General features: G+C 36.5%; 1 protein-coding gene and 1 long non-coding RNA gene across 2 annotated transcripts in view; one reads left to right on the top strand and one right to left on the bottom strand.

Annotated features, from left to right (window-relative positions):
- The window catches only part of DHX32 (DEAH-box helicase 32 (putative)), a 26,607-nt gene extending 18,964 nt beyond the window's left edge, over positions 1–7,643 (bottom strand). Inside the window, exons 1-3 of the mRNA XM_075155285.1 lie at positions 7,221–7,643; positions 4,308–4,501; positions 2,486–2,858 (exon numbers count right to left, since the gene is read on the bottom strand). Of these exons, the coding sequence (XP_075011386.1) occupies positions 2,486–2,858; positions 4,308–4,501; positions 7,221–7,490 (837 nt within the window). The 5' untranslated portion in view covers positions 7,491–7,643. The remainder of the gene's footprint in view (positions 1–2,485; positions 2,859–4,307; positions 4,502–7,220) is intronic.
- The window catches only part of LOC142084489 (uncharacterized), a 24,032-nt gene extending 1,286 nt beyond the window's left edge, over positions 1–22,746 (top strand). Inside the window, exons 2-8 of the long non-coding RNA XR_012674382.1 lie at positions 3,384–3,553; positions 4,335–4,503; positions 8,617–8,887; positions 9,168–9,280; positions 16,272–16,359; positions 20,034–20,209; positions 22,454–22,746. This is a non-coding gene — a long non-coding RNA (uncharacterized LOC142084489). The remainder of the gene's footprint in view (positions 1–3,383; positions 3,554–4,334; positions 4,504–8,616; positions 8,888–9,167; positions 9,281–16,271; positions 16,360–20,033; positions 20,210–22,453) is intronic.
- The last annotated feature ends 4,659 nt before the right edge of the window (positions 22,747–27,405 follow it).

Genomic DNA, 27,405 nt, shown 5'->3' on the forward strand with positions numbered 1-27,405 from the left:
AAAGGGAAAAAAAAGGGAAGGAACTATTTATGAGAATTTACCACCTGTATCTGCTAACTATAGACCAGGGAAAAGCTGGGCTGTTTTTTGAAATGTCTTTTTCTCCTCTGCGATTTTCAAAATAGTCTTCTCTGGCTTTAATCATATCCAAACCAACCACCAGGGGAAGAAGATGTGCAAAAATATAGTATAGGAATAACAAGGCTGAGAAATTATGAGAGAGTCACTAAACTTCATGTATATAGGACATGTAGGATGTACCCACATCACTCATTTAGTGCCGAAGAGTTTGGTGCAAATTTGTCATAGGGCTGGTAATGCTGTAGCAAGTACTCAGGTACCCCACTGCTGGGCCCAAAATGTTTTCTGCTGGAACCAAAATTATGCACGTGGGTGCCCTGAGTGGCAGGGTCCCCTGGGAAACAGCTCTCCCCGTCTGTACGGTGCACCCCGGGGCTGGCAATGGGGTGACCTGCACTGCTGGCGAAGGTGCGATGTGCACGGGTGCTCGTGGAGTCAGAACAGATCACAGCAAATCACTGCTCCAACCTTCTTCAATCCCTACTGTCCCCATCACTGGAAGGGCTAAAATGGCAGAGCCCCTGTTTGGGTCACTTTGGAAACTACTATTATGTTCTTAGTCCAATTACAATATATAAAAAGATCAAAGTATGCAGAAACGTCCCTACTTTACCTTAATTATTATATTTAAGAAGATATAAGTATTGTAAAGGTTTTTATTGTGGATTTGTTTTTTCCCCCTAATGATTAATAAACTCTATGAAGACTTAATAAAGTCAATAAAATGTCCCTAGGCTGTGTTAATGGAACATCACCTTTAAAACAGTCCACAAACTCAGAGGTCGAATATAAATTGTAAAAGATCTATTTCTGTTGTTTTAGTCTTTTAAATATAAAACCATTTGTGTTGTTTTAAAGGTATACAAAAATCATTCATAGACTTGTTCAGTTTGAAAAAGATTTTTTTTTTTCAAAAGCATTTTTATTAGCAAATGTTTTTCTAAATTGAAAAACCAGATTGAGTTTCTATTTGAGACTGCCGCTACGTTCATAGTAGTTACAGGTTGAAAGTGTTCTATAAAATTCTTATAAAGATATGACAGTGGCATCTAATAGCAAGGCTGGCACCAAGACAACACATCAATCTTAATGTTCTGGGTTTGTTCATATTTTTGTTCAGTTCAAAAGACAGTTGAGTGCTAGGGAACAGTGAGCCATTAGCCATATGAAACTTTAAATCACAGTTAAGCAAGAATGCATGGGATGTGAACTGTGCGGTAACAGTTCATAATGAGTGTTTTGTTCATCATGAGAGAGAAAACTAAGTAATCTCTTTTTGGCAAGAAAGAAATCATTATTTTAGTATTGTGTGGGACTTGCCCAGCAAAAAAAAAATTTAAGCAGCCCTTTGAAATGGAAAGACTATGTGTTTTCTCTCTAACATTACCTATTCTAAATATGTGAACTGATACAGAGAATTCATTAATTCATCATGTGTAAAATTTGTGTCTATAAAGTTTACAACTGATTATTAGCATTATTAAAAGTGTTACATATCCATCCCCCTTTTTACAGTGAAAAGCAATACTACCTGGGTAGTTTATGGTAATTCATCTTTGCATATGAAAAGTCATTATCTCCTGGAGCTACTAAGGTGAATTTGTTGTTTTAAAGCAGATTTAATGGTGCAAAGTGGAAGATTGAAGATTGCTATCAGGAAATAAATAATAATTTATAATAATTTCAAGTCTTAAAAGTGTCCATTTGATGGGAGATTGCTTTGGCAGCTATAAAGTACTCTGAAGTTTTTCTGAGAAGGTCATGATGGTGCAGTCCTGGCAGCAGTGAACTTAGGGCATCTCTGCTGTCTTCAGGGATTCAAAGATGCCTCTATTTAGAATAGCCAAGCCCATGCAGATTCCTGGATTACCATTGCACCTCCGGGGTGATATTTGCCTCCTGCTGTTGTGTACACAAATGGTTGGGAAGTTTGCAGTAAAGGAGAATGCAAATGGAAAGACCTTGTAAGCAGGTTTAAGGTAAAAACATTCACGTGAAGTAGGACAACATTTATGCAAACTGGACATGTGTCCGTTGCTGCAAAACAGGGATAACGCAAAATGTGATATACCCAATGCCAGAATAGGTTGCAACGTATTAACTCCCTGCATCTATGGCCCTTGTCCCTGTATGCTACTTTTTGCATCACACAGAAGGATGATGGCCTTTCTTTAAGCCTACAGAAAATCTGATCGTTCCCTGTATTAGTTTATTCTATATATATATAATACAGCATTATGTATACCATAACTTCTTTGTAGGAAAAACCTGAATTGATAAAAACTTTTGGCAATGTCCAGTGTCTTAGATACTGGCAACAATATATTTATAGGTCATATAAAAACACAGATGTAAATTGTTTCTTGATTAAAATCAGAAATATTGGAATCAGTTAATAACTTACTTGTTCACATGCCAGAAAGATCACAATGTCACCCTTCTCTTTTGCATGGTGTATCTCAAAGAGCAGTCTTAGTGCAGACAGAAAGTGGTCTTTTTGAACGCTGCAAGAGTATACAACCTCTGTGTGGTGTTTGTTTTCCACCCTTATGAAGGGGACGCTGCCGTAATAATTCTGCAGTTTGCTGGACATATGAGGCGCAGTGAGTATTACCAGCCTCAGTTCTGGTCTTGATATCAAGACATCTTTAAGAAGGCCAAGTAACGCATCTGTTGCAACAGTTCTTTCATGCACATCATCCAAGATGATAATGCCATAATAGTTCAGAAGAGGCGTAGACATCATTTCCCTTTGTAGCATATCATCTGTACAGTATCTGCAACATACAAACAGAAAACTCTACAAAATTTCTTGGAATATTCAGATTTGATTGTAAGAAAGTAATTCAGGGTCTTGGGGACAGCTTGGTTCTTTCTGTTCTAACAAGAAAGATTTGATGAGAACAGACAGTCTATTTGTAGACAGTATCACAGTCTCAACTACATGTTTAAATCCTTCTCTAAGTAGCTAGAGACTCAATGTAATTCAATGACACTAAGTGGCACTATAGTTGAAAGGATGCTCTAGGCAAAAGAAGAAATACTTCTGCCCTACAATCATAACTTATATTGCTTTTCATCGTCCAAACTATCTAAGCATATTGGATGCCATAACCAATTCTTTAGCTAGGAACTAATACTTTTAGATGAGGAAAAGAAGGTGTACACACGCACTTGAGGCAGTGCCAGAACCAAGATGAGAGATTAATTCATACCGTAAGGCCCTCCTCACTTTTATCCCTATTATTCCTGCTACGGAAATTTTTTAAAAGGATATTATTTTTTGCTGTGTTGCTCAGCAGGACTTTGAATTTTGAACCAGACTTCGATGTGTGAGAGGATAGGATTCATTTCCCTTTCACATCAGGAGCAGCGGCAGGAAGATGTGCTGCAGGATGAGGTTTACAGAGTTCTCCGTGAAAGACAAAGGGCACGCAAAAGGAAGAGCGGTTGAACTTGATTTTCAGAAGTGGTGAGTATGCTCTTCTCCATTGGAAATCAGTGGCTGGGAAAAAGGCTTATGATCTAGATTTTATGGTTTGTGCCTGCCATATTACGGAACCAGAGAAAATAACTCTCCTAACTTTCAGAGCAGCTCAAAATCTGAATCCCTGTGTTGCTGCTGTCACCTGCCTATATTTAATACATTAAGTGCATTTCTTATCTTTTAAAAATCCTCCTAAATGCTTTTTTCTTTTGTAACTGAATATACCCTTTTCTAGCCATGATTTTTGATTGCTTTTAAATTTCAGCTTTACTTTGAGATAGATTATCCCATGTTCTTTTATGGTAATGAACACTCATACTGGAAAACAGAGAAAGAAAAAGTAGAATGGTATGGAGGTTACTGAGATGCTTAATGAAGTTTTGCACAGACTGTAACCTTGCCCGCTTATATATCTACTACAATTTAGCACAGAATACCTCCTTCAAGCCTGTTACAGCTTATTGATTAATTACAAAATTTCCAGTATCTGCATTTTAAAATATTTTATGCAACTTTATAAAGCAGTATTGGTTTTTTTGTTTTCATACTGTATGCAAAAATCTTTCGCAACTATAGCAATATTCTGCCACGGTTGTTACGTTATCTGTCCTGACCACGTTACTGGAGCGGTGCAATGAAGAGCTGAGGACTGGAGTGCTGTCAGCTGCAAACTTTTGCATTTGCAAAGAACTGTAAGCTACGTATTAGTTTGAAGGCATTAAAAACCAAACACACAAACCTCAGGATAGTTTCTGTTGTACAGCAGCTTTCAAATGGGACGAAATACCCCACTTCATGACCAACATTGACATCCATTTCATCAGCTACACGCAGTGCCAGCCACACCGCTGTCTGCTTGTGTACCTGGGTGCATACGACTACACCGTGTTGATAGTGGACAGAAAGGCAATACTCGGCACACCACTGAGGAATCTGTAAGTAAATAAGAAAACAGACATATTTGGTATTTAACACCTTTAGCAGAGACTGTAATGCAAAAGAAGTAGACAGTGTGGAAGAACTAAATCAACCTGAGTACCTGCTGCTTACTCTCTGCCTGACTAGTGACGGATGAGCTGCATCTGACACAGAAATTATCTGCCTTGATAAATGTCAAGACCCTGAATCTCTTAAGTAGTCAAGAGTTGGAGTGACATGGGCTAGAAGGTTTACTTGGGAATTTCTCAGCTGGACTCAGATTAATTTGAATATATTGCAGAACGAACAGAACTGGCCTCGGGGGAGCAGGTAACACTGGCAGTATCACTCTTACGCATCTCCTGACTGATCCAACAATGTTAGTGCAGTTGTTGTCAGGGGCTTCTCAGATGGCTCAGCAGTAAACCTGCCCATGCTATGTCATATTCAGGTGCTTGACATGAGAAACGTTCCAGGAAGAAGAGGATTTCAAACTGACAAATGCCACAGTAAATATATGGCATTTCAGATTAATTACTCTGTAAACAAAGATAACTGAAACTGAACTGCTCCAGAAACTTGTGCAGTAGCTCTCTAATTTATATATTTACAGTAGAAAATCAACACTAGAAAGTGTTAATGTGTTATTGTCATGAGAAAGTAAAATTACATTATAAATATTATTTTAGTGAAAATATTAGATTTCAAATCCTTTACTTAACATATATAAACTGATGCACCTAGTTTATATATGTTAAGTAAAGGATTTGTTTATTTCTGTATGATTATTTACATTTCTAAAAATGTTTAAAAAGCAGCCAGCAATGTGTTACATCTTATTAAACTTGTTTAAGGACAATTTAAAAAGCTAATATTTCTTACCAAGTAGTTTATTATTATGCAAAGTTTGTTTTGTATAAATTACAGTCAATAACAAGGGGTAAAGACTGTGCACTCCAAAAAATATTCCAGGCACCAGGTGGGTGTGTATCCTTTTTATAGGAACATAGGAATTTTCAATTAGAAGTATGATGTCTCTAGTTCAGTATGTGATCTCTAGCAGTGCCCAGCATTAATGTCTCTGGCAGATATGAGATGCCCTGCAACAGTAATTATCCTACATCTTTACCTGCAGGAAAGTTTTCTCCTGATCCCAGTCATAAACAATCATGTTTTGGCTTAAAACACCTACTTGAAAATTCTTCTCTGCTTACCAGGGTAACAGAGTTAGGTTGTTATGTATTATTACAACAAAATTTGATAGTCCTAGTGGATATTTATGTGTTTAGAATCAACTGAGATCTTGGCTTCAGTGATGTATTTTAACATGAGTTCTGTAAAGTAATTGTGTATTCTTGGAAAAAGCATTTGCTTTTGGCTGAAGTGAGGCAAAGACCATTACTTCTCCCTGAGAAACAGCCCTACTGATTTCAATCCTTCATTCCCTGAGAACTTTTTCACTGTCTCTTGTGACCTGCCTGCAAATCCACTGTATTTCTTTCCTGATATAGCACTAGTCAGAACCAAAACACGCTTTCCAAGTAAGAATGTACATTGAATCCAACATAGGCATTGCAAAGTCTACCATTTCCCGTGGGCATTCAATGTGATGATGGACAAAAAGAGGATAAAATGACAAGTTTAGTCAATATTAGGGAGGGGGTTCCAGTGGAACAGAGTAGCAGCCAGCCAAATGTAGGAGGAATGGTTTATTGACAAAATAATAAAGCAATCTGAAATAAGTCCTGAAGTATTTTACACTTAGCCCTGGCCTCTCTGAAGATAGTAGAAATACACCTGTAATTTCAGTAGGGAAGGATTTTAGCTGATGCATTCTGTAATACATTTTAAAATATATAGTTCATAGTTTTTCAAGTTGAGATGCGATGTTGTGATATACAAACAAAGCAATAATTTACAGTGCACATACTGATAGATACAAGGAAATTTTGTACAGAATTTTTCTAAGCTTATGTGTATATTTGCTTCTGAATTTTAAACTATAGTAGTTAATGCATGTGGTCTCCAGTGTTCAGAAAGGGCTTGGTATTTTTAAATTTAGTACAAAAAAAGTTGTAGTTTGAGATTTTTGTTAGTTGTTTATGACACTGTGTTAGACAATCAGTCTGAGAAGTCTTACTCTTCAGTGCTCAACTTACCCTGAAGCCTAAAAGACATCATCAACGAAGTAAAAATGGCTTGTAATGAACAAACGTAAAGTAAGTGTCAATTATTTGTGAATATTTGAAGGAAGTTATTTAAATGTATGCTTTTATATATATATATTTTACATCTGTATTTGACTGCATTAATATTTTGTCACCTTGAAAGTGTATTTCACTTTCCCTCTCTGGCCTTAATACCTAAGATTACAATAGATGGCTGCACATCTGTTTCTACACGGAGAACTGCTAAACTCAATACAACTATGTGTGCGTACACCGCAGCTGAACTCTTCAGAACTAGATGTTATTATATTGCAATACCATACAGCACTCAACATAGCAACAGTCCACTACTAACAGAAACCAGATACTAGTGTAATATAAATCTGGATATTGATGTGCCTAATATAAATAAAGGGCAACAGCAGTGAATAGTAAATTCATTGAAAAGTTTTTTCTGTTTTAAAAATATGTAATATTAGTAAAATGTAATAGTAACTCTGAAAAGTGTACAACATTAAATGTTCTAAAAATAATATAAAAACCCCAACCAAGTAACTTGTACTGACCTGGGAGCTCTTGCCAGTCTTAGCATCTCCTGACACAATCACAATTTGATTATGAAGCAAACTTTCCATAAAAGTATGTTTCTCTTTCCATACTGGAAGTTCTTCTCTTTCTTTCATAAGTTTATAATAACGGGAAGAGTAAGGCAAGCCATCGAAAGGATTAATCTCTAAATCTTCTCCACATACTAGTATTTCCTCTTCATCACCATCACTGCAGTCAAGTAGTTCTGAAAAGCAGTGGATCTCTGGAGAAAAGGTTAAAAACTCCATTTTTCTTACATATGTTACTCCAAAAACACATTAGTAATGGAAGGAGTCCTTTGTATTGATTGATCATTCAGGTCCCCTAACCCCAAGGAAATCCATTTCTGCTTGCTTCAGGATTTAGTATTTCCCAGCTCTTCAGTTTAAAAGTTCAGTCTTGGTGTCCAGCCGCCTTCTTGTGGTTTGCTTGTCACTTCAAGTGGTTTAATAACCCAACTGAGCCTTGAGAAAATATATTTTAAAAATTGTCCAAACTCTTCAAAGTAGAGGTGATTAAACCAAAAGATGTTAAACAGAAGCTAAGTAGCTTTTGCACTTTAGTAGCATGTTAAAGCCAGACTATGAGTACCAGCCGGTGTGTTTGCTCGTGCTCTTGTCTGCTACTGCTCAGCCAGGCTGGAGAATAATTGGGAAAGAGCACGCTGAGCCTGACCTTTATTGCTCCCGCCTGTGCCCCGGCTGCCGTGAATAGGAGGCTACGGGGCGATTATTGTGATTGCAGAGATGGTCATGTGGCCGGCTAATCCCGGCACAATGGGGTTCACCCCTGGGTGCAGCAAAAACAGTGCAGGGGCTGCGAGCGTTCAGTTAACCGGAGGTAACTGCTGCGTGAAAGCATCCGTCAGGAAGAGCCAGTATTTTTATTTTATGTTATTTGCAGTGTTTTAGAAAGTCAGACTACTAAAGAGTCTTTTTATATACTCTGTGTATTAACTTGGAAATCTTACAAGGCTTTAGCAGCCTTTGCCGTAATTAAAAATCTAAAATATACTTCATATTTTAAAAAAAGGAGAGAGATGCCAATTCTAATCCTTCAAGGGCAACAGAAGTGGCCTTGAAAGATGAGGGAAGAACAAATTACTGACGTAATGTAACTCCAACTCTTGGGACTCAAAAGTAACAAAATAGAGTCTCCTAATCTTGACTGATCTGTACTGTAACACAAATATTAAATAACATTTTTTTATTTCAGTTCCAGAGGCAAGTCTCCTTGAACAATGATATTGATAATGTCTCGGTGAACAGACTATGAGCACAATGCTCGTGTGCTTTTTCTGTATCAAGCTTTTTCTGCGCGAAGTAATATAATAAAAGTTATTGCCTCCTCTTACAAATGTTTCTTGTTTCATAGCTTTGGACCATACTGGCTACAATGCTATTAATGCATTTCCTGATGACAGCAGCATAGAAAACCAACAAAGAGAAGTAGGAGAAGATCTTTTGTTCAGCAGTCTGAATATCTCAATCCAAATGAGATAAGTTTAATTATATGCTGCTCACAAAACAGGCTGATTATTGGCACTTAGACTGGCTGGCAGCAAAGACTGACAGACTGCCCAGTTTGAGGGCCAAAACCAAACGTGATCTTCTGGAGGAGCATCTCTGAAAGGCAAAAGGACCAGGTGATTTATCTGCCCACTCTCTGGCATTACAGTTCTGCAAAATATGCTTCAGACTAACCATCAGTGGGGATGTGCCTGATACCTGTGAAGATGACAGGATGATGTATCATGATATCTGTGAATGAACACTGAATTATGTCACATTCAGCTGAAGTTGGAAGTCACTTTTCCTTTGATCTTAGTGGATCCCTTGATGACTAATATTTTATCTCATTTTCTGTTACATCCTTCCTATTTATTGTTGCAAACTCACTACCATTGAGATCTCTGCCTCTCACAGATGCGGTTGAAATCAGTCAATAAGGCATAAATGTCGTGAGGGGACTGACAGAGCACAATCCTACGGAGGCTGTTTTTTGTGAAATTCAGCTTAAAGTGACATGAAGCAAACAGGTGAATTGCTATTATCCTGCATTTTGCTTGTTTTTCGTATGCTTAGCAGCAGTAGCAGTATGTGCTCTCTGCTTTCCTCAATTGCAGTACAGGCTTGTTTTCTTCAAAACATGAGAACCGGGCAGCGGTATTTTCTGGTTCATTGAACAAATTTGAATGGTCATACCACAGCCATTTTTTTGGTACCTGTAATGGAAGAGAGCAAATTTAAGTAAGTTACCAAATCAAGAAGAATGTTTGCTATTTGAAAGCCACATATTATGAAACGAATATTCCTTTCATGATCATGAATGTTTTAACACGACAGGTTGTTAACTGGTTTACATTATTTATCTTTGCTAAAATGGGCCGTGTAACAGTTTTATCCTGATCTTCAGCCAGGTATCTGATTGAGTACTTTGAGCCTCTTCCTGGAGCATCAGCCCAACAGCTCTCTGCAGCCAGCTTCTCTGGCAATCGAGGAGTCTAAGGAGCACAGCCAAACACTGGGCTAGGACCGTGATTGAGCATTGCCGTTGCAAATTAAGACATCCAAGCAGTAGCTCTTTGCTGCTCGCTATGCCTCATTGCTCTAGCTCTGCCATTTTCTTCCAGAGTACTGGTTTCTGATCTTGCCTCTTTCAGTCCTTGATTTTGACCTCATGATGTCTGTCTGTTCTGTCCTGGTCCCTGTCACTCCACCTGCTTTTGACCATTCTGTTGGATGTCTCCTGTAGTGCCACTGCAGGTGTTCTTGGCTTTGGCTTTGCTCTTTGGCAAGATCTCTTCTTCCCTTTGGAGTGTTGCACCCTTTTCTGATACAAGGCTTCTTGATCATCTCTTCTGATTGCTGTCATTATAGCAGGCCCTTGAGGATTTACAAGATATACTTTTTAACATAATACAGAAGGATTTAATTAATTCTAATAAATAACAGAAACACTTGCTGCAGATGAATGCTTTTAGTAAATTAGGGTATAAGCTGCTTTCAAAGATATCAGTGAGAACTTTGCTATTGATTTAAATTATATGTTGTTGTGCAAGTGCTTATGATAATGTGCTGTAGGAAAGCAGTAAATACCACAGAACATATTCTGTATCTTTAATAAAGCCTTGTTAATATATAGGTACTCTTTGCAGCTTTGCTATTAAATCTGTCAGAGGAGGAGGATTTTCTGTGTGTAATTTGTACAGAATTTGGATTTGTAATATCAACGGTATTACAATGTACTTTCTTCTCTGTTTCATTTTTCTTCCCCCATTTTGGCAGCAATAGTTTGCAATAGCAATGGGAATTTAAGGGTGTTACTTCTTTTTTCCCCAAGAACGTTGTTTAAATAGAGTTTCAGATTAAATTTACTTTATAATGGAGCAGAAGAAGCCTATGAAATATGAATGTGAAGTATATCACATTTTAAAAAGCGAAATTATAGTTTATTCTTGTTAGAATAGAGAACCAGCAGATGCTGTCAAGAATAGTTCCTCTTTCCATCCTATTTTCCAGCATAAAATCTTTTGATGCCAAATCCCTCCAGCACTCGTGTGTATGTCCACCGGCACGTGGAACTGCATCTTTGCAGCTGAAAGTGGAGGGGCTATTCCTAATCTTGAACTACATTTTTCCTCAAGGCGTTGCTAATTTTCCCTTTTAACATAAAAAAAGATGTATGCTGGTAACGTCTTACTATTTGTGTGCCTGGTACAACACCCACTTCCTCCCCTGCACTTCAGACCAGGAGCTGTCATCTGTTTGAACACTTTGTTTTTTCTTAATGAGACCAAATGAGGGTTATATGGAGCCAATGCAGTTCAGAAGACAGATGGCCTCCAAAAGTAGACATCTTTCTGTTTTACCCACCCAGATAGCTTAGTTTATTCTGTGGGACTGGATTACCCTGCTAAGCCACCTCTGGTTTCCCGTGGCCTGAGGCTGGTGGCCTCAGTTGTGGGACTCCGGGGCCACGACCATGTCCAGGAAAAGGAGGAGCCCAGGTGTCCCCTGGACCTCCAGCTCATCATCCACAATGCTGTGGTGCCACCATTCCCAAGGGCAGCCAGCCTGCCAAGGCAGGTGTTGCAAGTAGGAGGCTTGGGCAATAGCTAGATTTTGGCGCATGTTAAATCCTCATTGAAGAGCTTTTCTGTGATAAAAGTAGGACAGGGGACAGAGACGGGGGTCTCCTTGTGTGTAATGAAAGCTGAACCAGTAACCTGTAGGCATAAATCCCCTGGAGCTGATTGCAGGGGGAGGCAGTGCCAAGCACTAGTAGAACCTGGAGGTGAGAACTTCACCACGATTTATGGAGTCCTATTACTAAAAATGACACTTTAATAGTCTCTGCAGCAATTTAGTTTTTTTCTTTGGTTGCTTTTTATACTCCTATGAATACGAAAGCTTGGTGCCTGGCCAACAGACAGCAAACAAATGTGGAAAAAAACCCCTCTCATATGAAGACTCTGTTAGCTTCTCTGTTGGCCTGCTGACAGCAACATTTAACCTTGGTTATACTGTAACTGTATTACTGTTTATTGAGCAAAATGTAAAACTAAAATAGAGAATTTCCATTATATAAGAGAGACTGTAGCAGTACAGATGAGTTACGCTTCTATTGTGTTTTAATTTCCACTTAAGGTTTTGTTGTCTGGTAAAATATTACTAGTTTTGCTCTTAAAAGTACTGACAGCCAGTGATAGATTGGTTTAGAACAAAGTGTTTCGAGTCAGCAAAAAAAAAATATCTAGTTTTAACTCACTGGTTGCCCAGTGTTGAATGAGAATGTTATGGGTTTAGAGCTGAAATTGTGCATGTGTAAGCAATATACTTGATTGTTTTTGAGATTCATAATTTTCACATTTATTTTCATCATTTTCACATTTAGTGAACGTGAAGTAAAAGTATGTAAGACACTTCTTGTTTTTTTTTCCTTGTTTGCTAATTGTGGCTTTAAATTGGAATTCACTTAAAAATCACAATGTAATTGTTTTACATATACAATAATATTGAAAATAATAACAAAATATAATATTTTAAAATTCCAATCAGATGTATTAAGAAAAGAAAGTGTGTCCCAATAGCTAGTGACTTGAGAGGATGGTTTCAGATTAGTATAATCCTATAAGACTCAAATCAAGAAAATATTCTCTTTTCACATGGAGGCTTCAACGGTCAGAAGCTGTGTTATCATTCCAGCAGGCTCTGGGTACAGTGCAGTGACTGCTCAGTTCAGTAGTGGCAATAAATGTAAACTGTTTGAGTATTATTTCTACCAGTGGGTTACAGTGAGTTCAGGGCTTAATATAGTTTGTCATAAACTGTCATGAAGTTTAAGTAAGTTTTATTTTTAAAAGGAGAAAAAGTAAATTAAATATACAGATTCAGTATTTTATTAATTGTTCCATATCCTACCCATCCCAAATCAGTAGCAGGAGCAATTTTGATGATTTTTCGTTAGTGATATCTGTTATCCTTTTGTAGATAAGGATACGTAAGATTAATTTATGTACCATTTAAGCCTGAACAGTACTTTTGGAAAGACCTGGCATTTTGTTCATGTGGAGTAACAGGCATTAGGCTCCCGTTAGTACTGCAATTAACACCTGCTGAGCAAACCTAGAGCTGCTGGGATTTTGCTGAGACTGATGAGCATGTTCATTGCTGTGACGGGTGGTGGGAAGAAGATGGTGAGGAAAGAGGTTGGGAGGTTACTGCCAGAGCCCTGTGTCCCCAGGTCATCTCCAGGAGAGGACTGTGGGATGGGCTGGCTTGGTATGGGACACAGGCTGAATGCCCCTAACTTTCACAATTAAAAAAAAAAAAACAAAAAACTCGAAACATGTTTTCTTGTATATTACTGTATTTATCATCACCATTTGCTTAATAAAACCATTGGCTATCTCATTATCTGTAGTATAGCTGTGTTAGGACATTATCCACAAGACTGTCAGCCAGGCATCAGATCTATTTGTTTGTTCTTCATTTGGATCATGATATTAAAAGCAAACTAGTACTTATATGTATCTTTTGCAAGTACTTTTTTTCCTGAGCTGTTTTAGAGAATAGCTTTAAATGTTATTTAAACACCAAGACATCTTAAGAAGACAGATGATAGGACGCCTAAATGGAATTTTATTTATTATTTCCTAAATGGAATTTATTATTTATTATTAACCTAATGGGATATCTTCATCTGTTTTCTATTCTCTTTATGTTGTTTAGAAAAACAAGACCAGCATTCTCTTTTCAAGTAATTAGTATAATATTCATGCATATTGTAGACTTAACGCTTTCCAGAGCTGGAACAGCAGGAGGAGGAGGAGGAAGAAATAGGATTAGGAATTCCCTAATTCATAGGGATGAGAATAAAGCATATTTTGAACTTGGATTTGAAATGAGATGAAGAGTCAGCTAGACAGTATTAGTACAGTTTGTTCCAGATGACAGGAACTACAGACAAGAAGTTTGGGTAGGGGCCAAAATGTCTGATGGGGCGGCAACAAAATCTAGTGCTGTAGCAGCGTGGGGAATAGAGAAACATTAGGCTGTTTCTCAAAGAGTGCTTTTGCTTTATAAACTGATGAAAAATTTTCTCTGGAAAGTCTCTTAGAACAAGTTGGGGACTATGTGAAAGTATTAGTGATGTGGTTATGTTTTTCTTTGAATGAGAAGGCTGAAATATTTTCATGGCGCGTAACATGAATTTCTGGATTTTGGGGAGGTAAAGTGAAGCACATGGAGGGGACGTTGAGCAATGCAAGAGAAAGGTGTGCAATGTAATGGAAAATGAAGAAGGTGAAGCATTTACAGATAGTGGTAAATAGTAGTGGTGATAGATTTATGGGCAGCTGACAAGGGATCAAGTGGAAGGCAAACCTTTAGTCACCCGGCAGTCGGCAGGTTTTTGCAGTTGATGAAAAGGAGCCATCACTTAACCCAAAGAGTTGGAGAACGAGTTTTACAGGTTCTTCAAATTACCTAACCCAAAATCAGATGCTTCCAACTCTAGAAGAGGTTACTGCAGAGACGAGTGGACCTGCTGTGTCAGCAGACTGTGGCTGAGCAGTTGTTTTGTGAATTCACGGCTTCAGTTTTCTTTACAACTTTTGGCAGCAAGCATGAAACTTTTAGAGTGGTCATTGCTACTTTGATGGATGATGGGATGAGAAGTCTGTTTACTCTAGAATTAATTTTCTGTATTCTAAGATACTCCAACTGCCTCTTTAGGATTTGATTGATGTGGCTATTTTTTATATTTGCCTAATAAAATACATTGCACACACCTCCCCCAAGTGTTTTTATGTCACAGGTGTCTGCCTTTCCTTACACAGAGATCTATTCCTTTCTCTGTGGGTATGGATTTCTGATGCTTTAGATCATGCAAAATGGAAAAAGCATACATGAAGTTAATCTAGTTTATTTCTTAATATAAAAAGAAATAGTATTTTGTGGGTACGTTTTTGTAAGTACAAATTTTATTGATTTGTTTCACGTTCCAAAAATTTTCATTTATTAGTACTTGTTTATCCTTACTAACTTTTAAGGAAGCTGTAACTTAATAACTTATTCAATGAAGCATGAGATGTGAAAATGTTGCATATTAAGGATGCCTTGTGATAATGAATACTGCGCTCCTGCAAAACACAATGCTGCAGTACTGCAAATAAAAAACCGAGGCAAAAGGATGAGAACTTTGCCTTTATGAAAGATCGACTTTGCATGCTGGGGTTGAATATTTTTTTCCCAGTACTGTTTGAACTGAGCTGGAGTTGACATGGCTGTTTTCTGCTGCTCACACATTTACTGTCACTGGGAACTGGCAAGGATCAATGTGCTCTGAAATAAAAGTTTGTTTTGTTTTGACATTAGGAGATTGTTTTCATGTGACACTGCCCTGGCTCAGTGCCTCTCAGCTGCATTTGGTCACCGGCACTGTGGGGTTGCATTACAGAGCTCTTGTAATGCCGTGCTCGACGACTTAAAACCTGAAAATCCCATGTCATTGGTTTGGCCACCATTTTGCACTGATTTTGCCTGAGGTGTTACAATATTCCTACCCTAATCAGTCCGTAGGAGTTTTGTTGCGGATATAAATGGAGTCAGTCTTCATTCTTTGGCTTTTACCCTACAGTCATTATTCAAGCCAAAATATTAGGGAAGTCAATGTGAATTGGCAGGGCTATACTCTGCTAAATCAAGTCCTTCTTGTTGTTGTATATGCAGATAATATTTAGTATGAATGTCTGCTTCATTACAGATGCAGAACTAAATGTTTGGCCTTTGAATTTAATGGGAATTTTGCCATTGGTATAAATCAAGCCAAATTTTCTTCCAGAAAATGTTGTTACTGTATCTGTGAGACACGTGTGGTTAAAAGAATTATGGAAATGTAGCTTATTTTCTCAAGGTAGAGTAACCCTTTATGTGGGGTCAAACTTTGTTGTAGTTTTCAGATACAAGCAAAAAAAGTAAATGTTAGATAATAAGTGATCTCTTGATCCTGAATTTCTGTTTACCTCTGTAGAAGAAAGCAAATATAATTTTACATGTGAATTAAGAAAAATACCCGCTTTATTATGTTTTCTTTATGTTCTCAGTAACTATGTTGTTTCTACTGAGTAAATTTCACCTTTTATTTCACTTTAACTCTGAAAGTTTCCAGAAAGATAACTTTGACTTTTTCCCTTGATAGTGCTAAAGCAAACTGCAGCATTAGAGCCTTTTTGCAATATGTTAGGAAGGGCTATATGGTTGTGATAATGAAATCTGGTATCTGTTATAATAATAAATACTTCAATTACAAATTTTTTTAGACCCTCTGAAAGGGGAGGCAAATATAGTATCTTTGCCTTTTATAGGTGCGTAAGGGTAGTATTTTGTTTTACACGTCAGAATGTAACTGGATGGACTAAATGGTATTATTTATTTTTAAGAACTACACATGTTTTCATGAGCTTTGAATGAACTGTTGAATATTCAAATTCACCTACTCATTATTTCTATGCTCTTTCTTTTCAGTTACTCTCAGTCACGGCCTTTACTGAATAAATCGTTACGAACAATCTTGTACAAGTGGGCAATATATCACAGTCCTGGCTCTAGCAAGGTATAGAGAAGGGGTTTTTTTTGTTTGTTTCTTTTTCCTGTAGGTAAAATATATCTAATACTAAGCACTGTGTAGTATATGCTTTCCTGCTTAATGAAGAGGAATGCATGTTTGATGAAATGAGAGTGAAGTGAGACAAATGTGATTCAAGTTAAGTGGTGGTAGGGAAAGCTTTTCAGAAATAAGCAGTAAAATCATACTCATTGAAATCTGCGTGCAGGCAAGCTTTGGTTTCTTAGGTGGGGAATCCAGTGATCAGATTCTGTAATAATTTGAGGTAAAAAAACCCAAACCACACAAACATCCTTCAGCCCCTCTCCCCCCTTAATGTATAATTTCTGACCTCTGGAGCAGGAGCAATGGCGTTGCATCCAGCTTGCTTTGCTTTGTGCCCAGGGCCAAAATTCGAATTGTGCTTACAGAGGCTGCTGAGGAGAGTGCCCAAAATGGACTAAAATTGACTTCTTTCTCCTGCCCTTATTATTATTCAGTGGGTTTAAAGTACAGAAAACTCTGAGACTTTCATTGTCCGTGGAAAATGTGATTTCCTTGATCAAAATGGCAAGATTTTTTTTCATTCTTTACAGATGTAATATTTTTAATAACATGCAAATTCTTGATTAGCGATTAAAATTGTCTTATGCATAGCAATAGTTACAGGACAGTATTTGCTATTGCTAAAATGTATCCAGTGGACAGAGATTTAGCTAATTCAACATTAACTATTGCCAACAAAGATAGTATTTTCTCTTCATTTAGAGAAATGAGATTTAAGGGAGAACAAATCATGAAATGGAAAAGATAGATGTATGTATATAGTAATAGAAATGCAGTATGTGTGTGTATAATATATATACACAAACAGATATAAATGTTTTATGTTAACTTTGAAGAAAAATAGTCTCACTGTTCTAGTAAAATTTTGTTATTCCAGCTGCAGAAAAATGATAGGTGGGAGTAACAGTTGGACTGGATGATCTTAAAGGTCTTTTCCAACCTAAATGATTCTATGATTCTCTGAGTGGGGGAATATAGACTTACTTCTGATAAATCATTTGTTTATACTGTTTCTCTGTGCTCCAAAAATAAACACAGGTAAGATGGGATTTTAAAATCATTCAGGAAATGTTTGCATTTTTTAATTCCTTTGAGTAGGACCTAGTTACCTAGACAGGTTGGCAGCAGAAATGTAACCATAAAACAGGCATTGGATTACGTGATCCCCAACTCTTTCTGAAGGCTTCTTTGGCCAAAGACCTTACCTGGGTGGAGACCTCAGGCCCTCTAGTACAAGGTTGCTCCTTTTCTGGTTTTTAGGATTTCTGAAGGTGGTAGTAAGTCTTGAAGGCTTGTGTTTGCTAATACACTATTCTCCTTTTCATGCCTTTGGAAACTACACAAATTGTAGTTGACAATGTGTAAAAGTATAGTGGTGCAGGAAGCTTAGAGGACTTTCCTTCAAATTAGATGTTGCTTCATGGCTTTGCAATGAGACACAACTTTTCTTCAGGGAAATGAAACCATTTTATCAAAAGAGCAGGTACGTACCAAGATAGCTCAGCTCCTTCTAACATGAGCAAATTTAGACACTGTAATAATTCAGACTGTATGTTGAAAGGCAATGTGCCCTGAAAAAGGGATATCTTACACAGAGAGGATGTAAAAACTTGCTTGAAGCATTTGTACCACCTGGATGGAGAACATTAAAACAATTATTTATGCTGTATGGATGTTGCTGAACCTAGTTACTTTCTACCTAAGCCCACAGCTTCTGTTGGTTACCATGTTGTACAAAACTATTACCAGTTTTACAATCAAGGGGTGTAATTAACTAATAACATGTTGAGAATATCTTTGTAAGGTATTTTTGTCATAAGAGAAGTAGTTTAGTAGACATTTAGCTTACATAGGCTTATCTGGAATGAATGCAGAATAGTATGAATCAGAGGGAGAATAAATGATGAGTGTTTTTTGATGAATGAAACACGACATGTTACTCATTGGCTTAAAAAATACAGTATTCATACTGTTTTGGTACAGTGTAGTATAGCTCACAGAAAACACTATTGGCTTTCTCATAGTTGCTTCAAACCAATAAGTATATCTTGCCATGTTTTAAAACATAACTGAAGAGCAATTAAATTTTTTAAGGTTACTCCATTCACAGCTTTGTGTTTCCTTTCCTTAAGGAAACCTTGCGATATTTGTGTGGAGTTCAGATAATATTTATGTTACTGGCACCTGTAGAACTTGCTTTTATTCCTTTATGAAAGGAAATTTATGTAAAAATGACATTTTTAGGAGTCAACTGCAAGTGTCGATATCATTGGGCCTCCTAGCTCCTCAAGTTTGTGTGTGTGTTTTCAGAGTTTGACTCTGTCATCTGCTGGCTTTTTAAGAAATACTTTCTTCCCAGCCTGACTGCCAGACATCCTAATCATTTGCAAAATCAAAGTTTTTCCTCATTTTATCATTGGAAATCCATCTTCCACTCTTCTGCCATTTTTATGCAATCTTGTTGTCCCTGAAGATCTGTAATGCCAAATTTTCTTGTCTCTTTTCACCATTCAGACTGATTTTTCTCATTTATATATTTTTCTCATTTATATATTTTTCTTATTATATTCATGTTTATCAAGAGTCACATTTTGTTTTCAAAATTATCTTTCTTATATCCAGATTTTTGTCATTTGAAGTAATTTAACCAGAAACAAAAATATTGGCTGGGTTTTAAAATTGTTTGTCTTAACTGAATATGTCTTGCCTAATTTAAAATTCCTTCGTACAGATTTTTTGTTATCCTCACTTTTTGGGTGTGTGTTTGCAAAGCAGTGCTTTGCAAGTATAGGCCACCACGTGTTTTGTCATCCAGGCTATAAAAGCAGGAGGGCAACCATCTCTGCTTTTTGGTGTTATCACAAAAATAGAGATTTTCCTTTTATACAGTCAGGAAACTCAGTATTTGAGGTTGAACTGTTATTGGTTAATTAAGCAGCTCTTTGTAGACCCATACCTGCATGATGATTTACATTATTTTTTGACATTATATATTATAATACCAATATGTTTCTTTTGTCCAGATTTTATATATATGCTTTTTTTAAAAAAAAAAAAAAAGAAAATAGAAAAATAGAAGGGAACTTCTGAATTCTTATTCCAAATTTTTGGTCTTTTTTTTTTTTTTTTGTTTCCTAGATTTGCTTGCTTTGTGACTTGAGCTGCATGTTGGTATACAGCAGCCCAAAGTCTTCCCGCAGGCATGTGGCATCTCAGATTTGTTGAAAAGAAATTTGGTGAGAGGAGCTCTGTGTGTATAGAAAGATTTATAGTGAGAAGCAGAAACTGCATTAAAACTGAATGCATAGGCTCAGTATGATAGTATGGCAGCCACAGCAGATTTCTAAAGTGATCCAATGCAATAACTTCAGATACTATTTCTCCATCAAATAGTGAATTTAATTGATTAATTTAATTGATTCCGTTGCTTAGATAAAGATGTAAAATACGTGCATCGTTTTTGTGTGTACTTGTGGTTCTCCAATTATAGATACAAGTACTAAATCAAACAATAACTTAATTTATTATTGAATGTCCAAAATCCATTTTCTCATGTGAAAATATTTATACAAACTGTATTATAAAAGTAATGATTTGAAGTATTTATTCATTTTTAGGAAAAAGAACCATCAATAAAACACATCCTCCAGTTATAGAAGTGATACACCACCGTATTCAGTTGCTTTGGGCCCCAAAAGAAGAAGCAGATAGAAGAAGATCATAAGGACAAGGGTTATAATACTCAGTTGAAGAAAGGAGATCCAATGTTGTATACTTATGGAGTCATATATACGTAGGTACAAAGTTTATGTGGTAGTGTCTTCAGATTTGTAAAGCATTTTAAAGCTGAGAGTGGTTGAAATGCTGAATATTTGCTGTAAATGTATCTTTTGCAAAAGTAAAATGTAAAATTAGAATTTTGCATTATATTATTAACATTTAAAGTAATTTTATTAATAAATCTCTTGAATAATACCATTTTTACTGTAAATATTATCAAGGAATGTTTTTCTACTCTACTGCATGTGGATTTTTTTTCAGAAGGGGACATTGCAAGTTGTGAGTAATTTCAGAGCTATTGCATACCTAGGAATCTGCCATGTCTTCTTTCTTCTAGGTAGATCTTCAGATCTATCATGGTGTGATTTCTTACAAAGAGAGAGTCAGTCCATGGAGGGATAACATGCACAACTTCTGTTGACTTCACTGGGGCTGTTTGTTGTTTTTTTTTTTTTTTCTTTTACCCTGCTTACGTGTTAGGTATCTCCCAAATAAGCTCTTGACAATTCTGGAGTCACTTGTAACAAACCAATACTTTCCATATGCTTAGATAACTTATTCACTTTTTAGGTACTATCGCAAATCAATACAGAGACACTCTATTTCCCTTTCCTTTGAACTAAATATGAAGTGGTGGTGGTAGTAAAATTCAGAGTTTGCTGGTTCGGTTATAAAGGCTGCATGCTTTGGTCCTTTTCCTACAGATGAATGTGTTTTCTAGTGACAGGTATAGTAATGTCCTTCGAAAATTTACGTAGGAAAGTTTGTCACTAGGTGGCAGAATTAGACTGTATTAGTACTAACATTTTTTATGATTTGTCCTGTTGACTTCTTTCTATCCCATAAATACCTCTTTGACTATACCCACAATTCAAAAATACCTAAATGTTAAAATAAATTCTAATAAATGCAGCTCTCTTGAAGGAGTATTTTTTTAAAATAGCAGGTATAGTATGCTGGACTTCAGAATTGTTGTAAATATTTGATTAATAGTTCACTTTAGATTTGTGATAAAACCTTCAGATTCTCCTGAAATCTTCACTCCCACATTTTAGAAGTATTTTAGTATTCAGATTTATAGATGATCTGTAAATGAAAACATGTTGTTCCCCTTTGGTGTTTTCCAAATATGTATAATACTCAGATATTGCATTAACTGCAGGTGCAGATGAGGTATTTATATGTGCAAATGTCTTTTCTTGTCTCTAAATGCCATTTTTCATATGAGAACAGCTAATTTACAGGCACAGTTAAGGTTACTTTCAAATTAGGTTTTTCCTATGTGGGACAATTTTAAATCTCTTTAGCTGGGGACATAAGCAGAACTGAAAAAGCTCTGCTCTGATTGGAAAAACAGTGATTATACCATTTGTATTCTGGTCTTAATTTATGACTTAGCTTATATTGGAAAAAATCATTATATTGCAATATAGATTATATCTTGATGCCTAGATTTGACAGATACATCAGTATGGGAGCAGTGATGCAGAACTTGAGGACATTTCATTTTGAGGGGTAACGCATATGTTTTGCAAACATTGTAGAAACACCTCCTATCGCTTGCTATGTGCTGAAATGTTTGGAGAGTGGTTGGAATATTTGAAGGAACATATGAGACTTTTCTTTTTAGAAGATATGCTACACAGCATGTGAGCCAAGAATATCCTACAGGTATTGATTAAAGGTCACTAGCCCTAAAGGAGCTTTTCCTTATAGTCCAGTTATCTCCGTGTTCCCTACTAGAAAGTAGTACAGATTTTAAATTATAATGAAGTGACTAATTCAAGGACTCCTTGGACAGATTTAAAAAAAAAAAAAAAAAAAAAGGAATGCTTAAAAAAACATGTTTTCTGAGCAGACATTAGGGAAATCACATAATTTTACTTTAATACTCAAATTAACTAATACAGACTAAAGTTATTCTGTAGATTAAATTATAGTTATAATAGTCTCTAGAGTGCTCTCTAACATAGTTTTAAAAATGAAGACTAAAACGTTACTTGATTTCCTTTTTCCTTTTTTTTTTTTAATTATGTTTTAGAATGTTTTTTCCTTAGCCAAGTATTGGTCGTTCAAGGTAAGCAGGTGGAAAAGCAGCTGTTTATTTTTTATGTAGCCTATCTCATGCCCTCTGGATTTAGGAAGAATATGATTATGATACCAGAAATGTTTCTATTCATGAAAGTGTAGACATGCATGCTCTTTCCTGTGACTTACTTAGCATTTTTTATTGAGAGTATGTTACATTTCTTTTCAGGGGTCCGAGACGCTGATCAGTGAATACCTTGCCTTGAACATGTTGTACTTCTGAAGTTGTTAAAAATTGCTGTCGGAGGTGCCTAGTGGGATAAGACCAACTACAGAAAGGGCGTTCTTAAGCAGACAGAAGCAAGAGTAACTTCTGTAACTGGCAGATGTTCAGCTATCATGAGAATAATATAAAAATCATTAAAGATGAAAATAATAAATACTTTTTTTTCTATAAACATTCTCAGGCTTGAATAATGTCTGTTTGGAACCAGGCAACTCATTTTCAAGTTTTTCATAAGTTCTAGTTTTGCATATTTTTAAATGACACCTGAAATGACTTCAGGAATTAGTTTTTTACCATGAGCATTTTTCATTAAATCTCCAAGTTGGCATTGCAGATGTTTTTTTCACAGCGAAGGAGAGCTCTCCTAAAATGTGAACATATGTTTTTGTAGATGCTTTTGATGTTTAAAACTGATAGTGTTTAAGAATTGTTGTATGGAATATTTGAGAGAGTTAGATGCAGTAAAGTAAGCTTAAGCAGATTCATTTGTTTTGAAGCAGATACTCCAAAGCTGAGATTTATTTCTTCATGCATTTGTAACAAATGCATGAAGCTTTTCAAGCAATCAGAGCTTGCTTAAAATAATTTTTTTAGTTGAAAAGCATTACTGTACAAGTTGCCCAGATTATTATAGGCAGCATCTAATCTCTGGTGTAACCTAAGCAATAGGATTTTCTTTTCAAATTCTTGCTCGTGGCTGAACTGGAATAACTGTGGAGAATCCACTACAGTAGTAGCTAAATTGTTCCAGAGATTAATTATCCCTGTTAAAAAGGTACACCTTGTTTCTGGTGTATACTTCATTAGTTTCAGTCTCCAGTCAATGCATCTTACTCTGCCTTTGCCTGCTACATCAAAGAGCTGAGATGTCATCATCGGTTTTTGCTCCCTGTTTAGATACTTTCTAACTGCATTCAAGCTTTTATATTCCATAACTGCACAAAGCAAAATCTCTTTAAGTAGTTTTTCTGTAGGTTGGTTGCATTGCAGATTAGACCATGCTGGTTCATAGCTGTCCTCTGCTTGATCTAACATCCAGAAAGTCTTAACACTAACATGTCAGTTTGTACTGTCTAATATACATATGTAGGTGTGTTTGTGTCTGTATCTGTGTATATATACACATGTGGACTAAGTATAAAAGGAAGTATAGTTTAAGCCTGAAATAACTTGTTGCACCAACTGTTTTTTGTTATAGTTTATTTCTGATTAACATTCAAAATATTTTAACTCTGATTTTTAAAACAGTGTCTGCATATTATACACCACAAAACAGAATAGGTTTCTAATTTGTATTCGGCTGGAAAGATGTTCAATAAATCAGAAAAGAAACTACTCTATTTGAAAGAAGTTTTCTCTCCCCCTTTGGTAAAGTACGAGAGAATTCTGCTTAAATGAAGCATGCAATTTTGATCAATTGTACCCTAAGAAAAGAAGACAAACAGCAGCTTCTTGTTAATTGGTGAATGTATTCACCAATGGACTCATTTATTCACCATTTTCAGTGAAGCCTTAAAGTCTGTAAATAAAGGTGTTATCACCATGTGATATGACTGCCTGTGCATTTGCAACTGAGCAGCTCAGATAATACATGAAGAATTTATTTCAAAAGACAAATATGTGACCTTCACCCTCACAGATTCATTGTTTTCATCTAATAATCACATTTCCTGTGAAAGGTCAGATCTCTTGTGTGAAACCAAGGGAAAAACCTATTTAATATCCTTAGCTGAAAGATTAATTTCTTGTTAAAAATTATACCAAACTGTGAAGATTTCCGACTCTCAAAAAGGATTCTCATGTAGAAGCACAGACTCTTGTGGGTTGGAAGGGACCTCCAGAGGTCATCCAGTCCAGCCTTCTGCTCAGATCAGACCTAGCTACAGCAGGTTGCTCAAGGCCTTGTTCAGTTGAGTTTTGAAGTTTTCCAAGGATGGAGATCCCACAGCTTCTCTGTGCTCCAGTTCCAGTGTTTTACCACCTCATGGTAAAATAGTTTCCTTATATCGAGTTGAAATTTCCCATCATCCAAGGTGAATGTGTTACCCTCCGTCCTTCCATTGTGCACTTAAGAGAAGAGTCTCTCCATCCTCTCTGCACCCTACGGTCAGTAGCTGAAGGCACCCTTAGAGTCCCTTCCTCACCTCCTCTGCTAAAGAGAAGCAGCCCAGGTCCCTCAGCCTCTCCTGGAAAGCCATGTGCTCCAGCCCCTGGCCATCTTGGTGGCCCTCTGCTGTGCTTGCTTCAGTACGTCAGTGTACTTCTTGTACTTAATTTCTTATTTTCCTAGTCCTTGTGTTTCTAATCACCAGTGTTGTATCCAACCGTGGCTTTTATTTTTCAAATGAATTGCCTCTGTGAATCCATGCCATGGTGATTGTGGGAACTACGTGGCTTGGCATGCAGATATGTGTGACCTTTACAAGGAAGTTTAGCAGAGGTGATTTGAAAGAAAAAAATAGTTTTGAAAGCCATTTTTAAGTGCAGATACATTAGTATAAATAGGACAGTCACAACAGCAAGTACAAGTAGGTAATGGTCATTCCATCCGATTGTCCATTTTTGTTACGTCAGTGATTTGAGACTGTAAAATATGTTAGTTTGGTTCAACTACTTCACCTACTAACTTGGTACGTTGCTGGCTACCTTTCATCAAGATATGTATTATAAATCAAGGAGGGAAAGGGATATAAACATTTTGTACCTGTCACTTGCTTGACCCTGTCTTCGTCCTCCTATCTATTGGCTCTGTCCCATTCAGTCCATACATGCCTTTTCCATCTTAAGCCTTTTATCTCCTTTTCCCTCTTCTCCATAGGTCTTCATGTAGTTGTATTTATTTTCCACAAACTCTCTGTTACTTTAATTTATAGCTCCTCTTTTGGGTTGGGATTTTGTCCTACTCCCTCTTTCTGACTCCTCATTTGCAGGTTTGCAGCCAAGTTGCAAAGTATTCCAGGGAAGATATGAGACTTCGATTCAACTTGACAGAATTTTGAGTGTTTTCTTCTTCTTTCCTTCCTGTTCTTTCATACTTTTTCTCTCATCTTGTTCTCTTCTGTATCTCCTTTTCTTTTCCTCCTCCCTGCAAGTAATTTTAGCAGCTAATCACTATCACTGTGCTCAACTGTTATGTTCTTATCTTTTGTTTTGCCCTGGCCTCTAGGTTTGTTCTCCATATTTTGGTTTTGCAGCTTGTTTCTTTGAGCCTTTATTGTCCTTATTTCCTCTCCACACATGGAGTCGCTGTGAGGGGCCTCTCCTCTCCTCCTCATTCTGAGACTGTTCCAGTGTTACGTATTCACCTGAAAAATATTTGCTTTGTGTCACCTAGCTAATAAACACAAAGAACTATAAAAATGCAAAATCCAAACATAAGCTTTGTTTTTGTTTTAATAAAATAAGTTAAAATTAATTGGCAAGCAAAAGGATACAAACTCTTGATTTGATCCTATTTTGTTTCCTTTAGAAGGTATTTTTAAGACAGACTCTGAAGCCATTTCAAAGAATGGCCAAAGAAGGCCATATCTGAAATATTTTGTCATATTAATATCAGTTCATATCACAACTTTGAATAATATATGACATGAAACATAGCTAACTGAAAATTCTGATATGGGTTCTGTTGTTTGAGTAAGTAAATTGGAAACTAAAAGATAGCAGAACATTGTATTATGAAACATGAAGATTAATCATCTACCAGCAGTAGCTTAATACTATGCAACTAAAATGAATTTGTCGAACTATTTTTTGGAAAAAATGCTTTGTGCTTTACTTTCTGTAGGAGAACCAATGAATGGAGAACAATTCTATTGGCTGTTAATGTAAACGATGAAAGGACAGTTTTTTACATTTTTCAAGGAGGGTAAGAAAATGTTCTGATCTAAAAGAACAGATTTAAAAGTGTTAAATAGCATTATTTTGTTATTGAAATGTTTTAATAATGATGTTATACAATGTTCTGTAAATGTTATTTACATTATAATTGCCATTATAATGTTATAATACCATAAATGACATGCTATTGTACTTGCAAAATTCAATTATCAGTGTATCTTCTTTTACAAAAGGCTTAGCTGTTACATCTGCAAATTTTAGCTAAAACTTACTCTGCAAGCATTCATATTGAAGCAAAAAGCAACAGAAGAAGGGAAGTGGAAAAGACAGGTATAGTGTGAATATATTTCCTATATGATACATAGAAACTATATGACATATAAACATTGCTGTATATTTCTAGAATGATATCAATATCTGTATTAAAATATATGATGTATTTTTATGTCATTGCTTTTTCATAAGCATGAATCTCCAATTCATGGAGATTGTGATTTATAATCTAGTTTAGATCACAGTTAAAAAATACCTTGTTAATTTTTGTCTCGGGTTGTCTGATATTTTCCAGATTTTGCTATAGGTGTTGAAGGTGAAAATAATTAAATGCTCATTCAAACCCCTGGCTGGAGTTACCATTCCCTTAGCCCATGCATGGCATTGTGCAGGTTCTCATCTCCTTGGTTTAAGCCACTTAGTTTAATATCCAGTGAATATGGTTGGAGCTGGTTGAACTTGCACTGAAGTAGATTGGAGTTTGCTTGCAGACTCTCTGGAGGGGATGGTGATTTCCAGGCAGAGAATTGGTATCAAGCAGCTGAGGGACGATAGCCCACAGCCCTGTAGCTGTGTCTAGCACAATTATGCATCTGTGCCTTCATGTCCGTGTTGTTTGGGAAACGGGGGGGTTCGATAGTCCGCTTTTGCCTCAGTTCTGAGCGCTGAATGCTGTAGGTCAGAAGTGATGCCTTTGAGATGCGATCTAAAGAGAGGAAACTTTTGCTGTATGTATTCTTTATATATTGTTGAAGGTTTGCATGTACTTGGCTCTAACCAATAGT

The sequence above is a fragment of the Calonectris borealis genome, chromosome 7 (assembly GCF_964195595.1).
Source record: "Calonectris borealis chromosome 7, bCalBor7.hap1.2, whole genome shotgun sequence".
Lineage (NCBI taxonomy): Eukaryota > Metazoa > Chordata > Aves > Procellariiformes > Procellariidae > Calonectris > Calonectris borealis.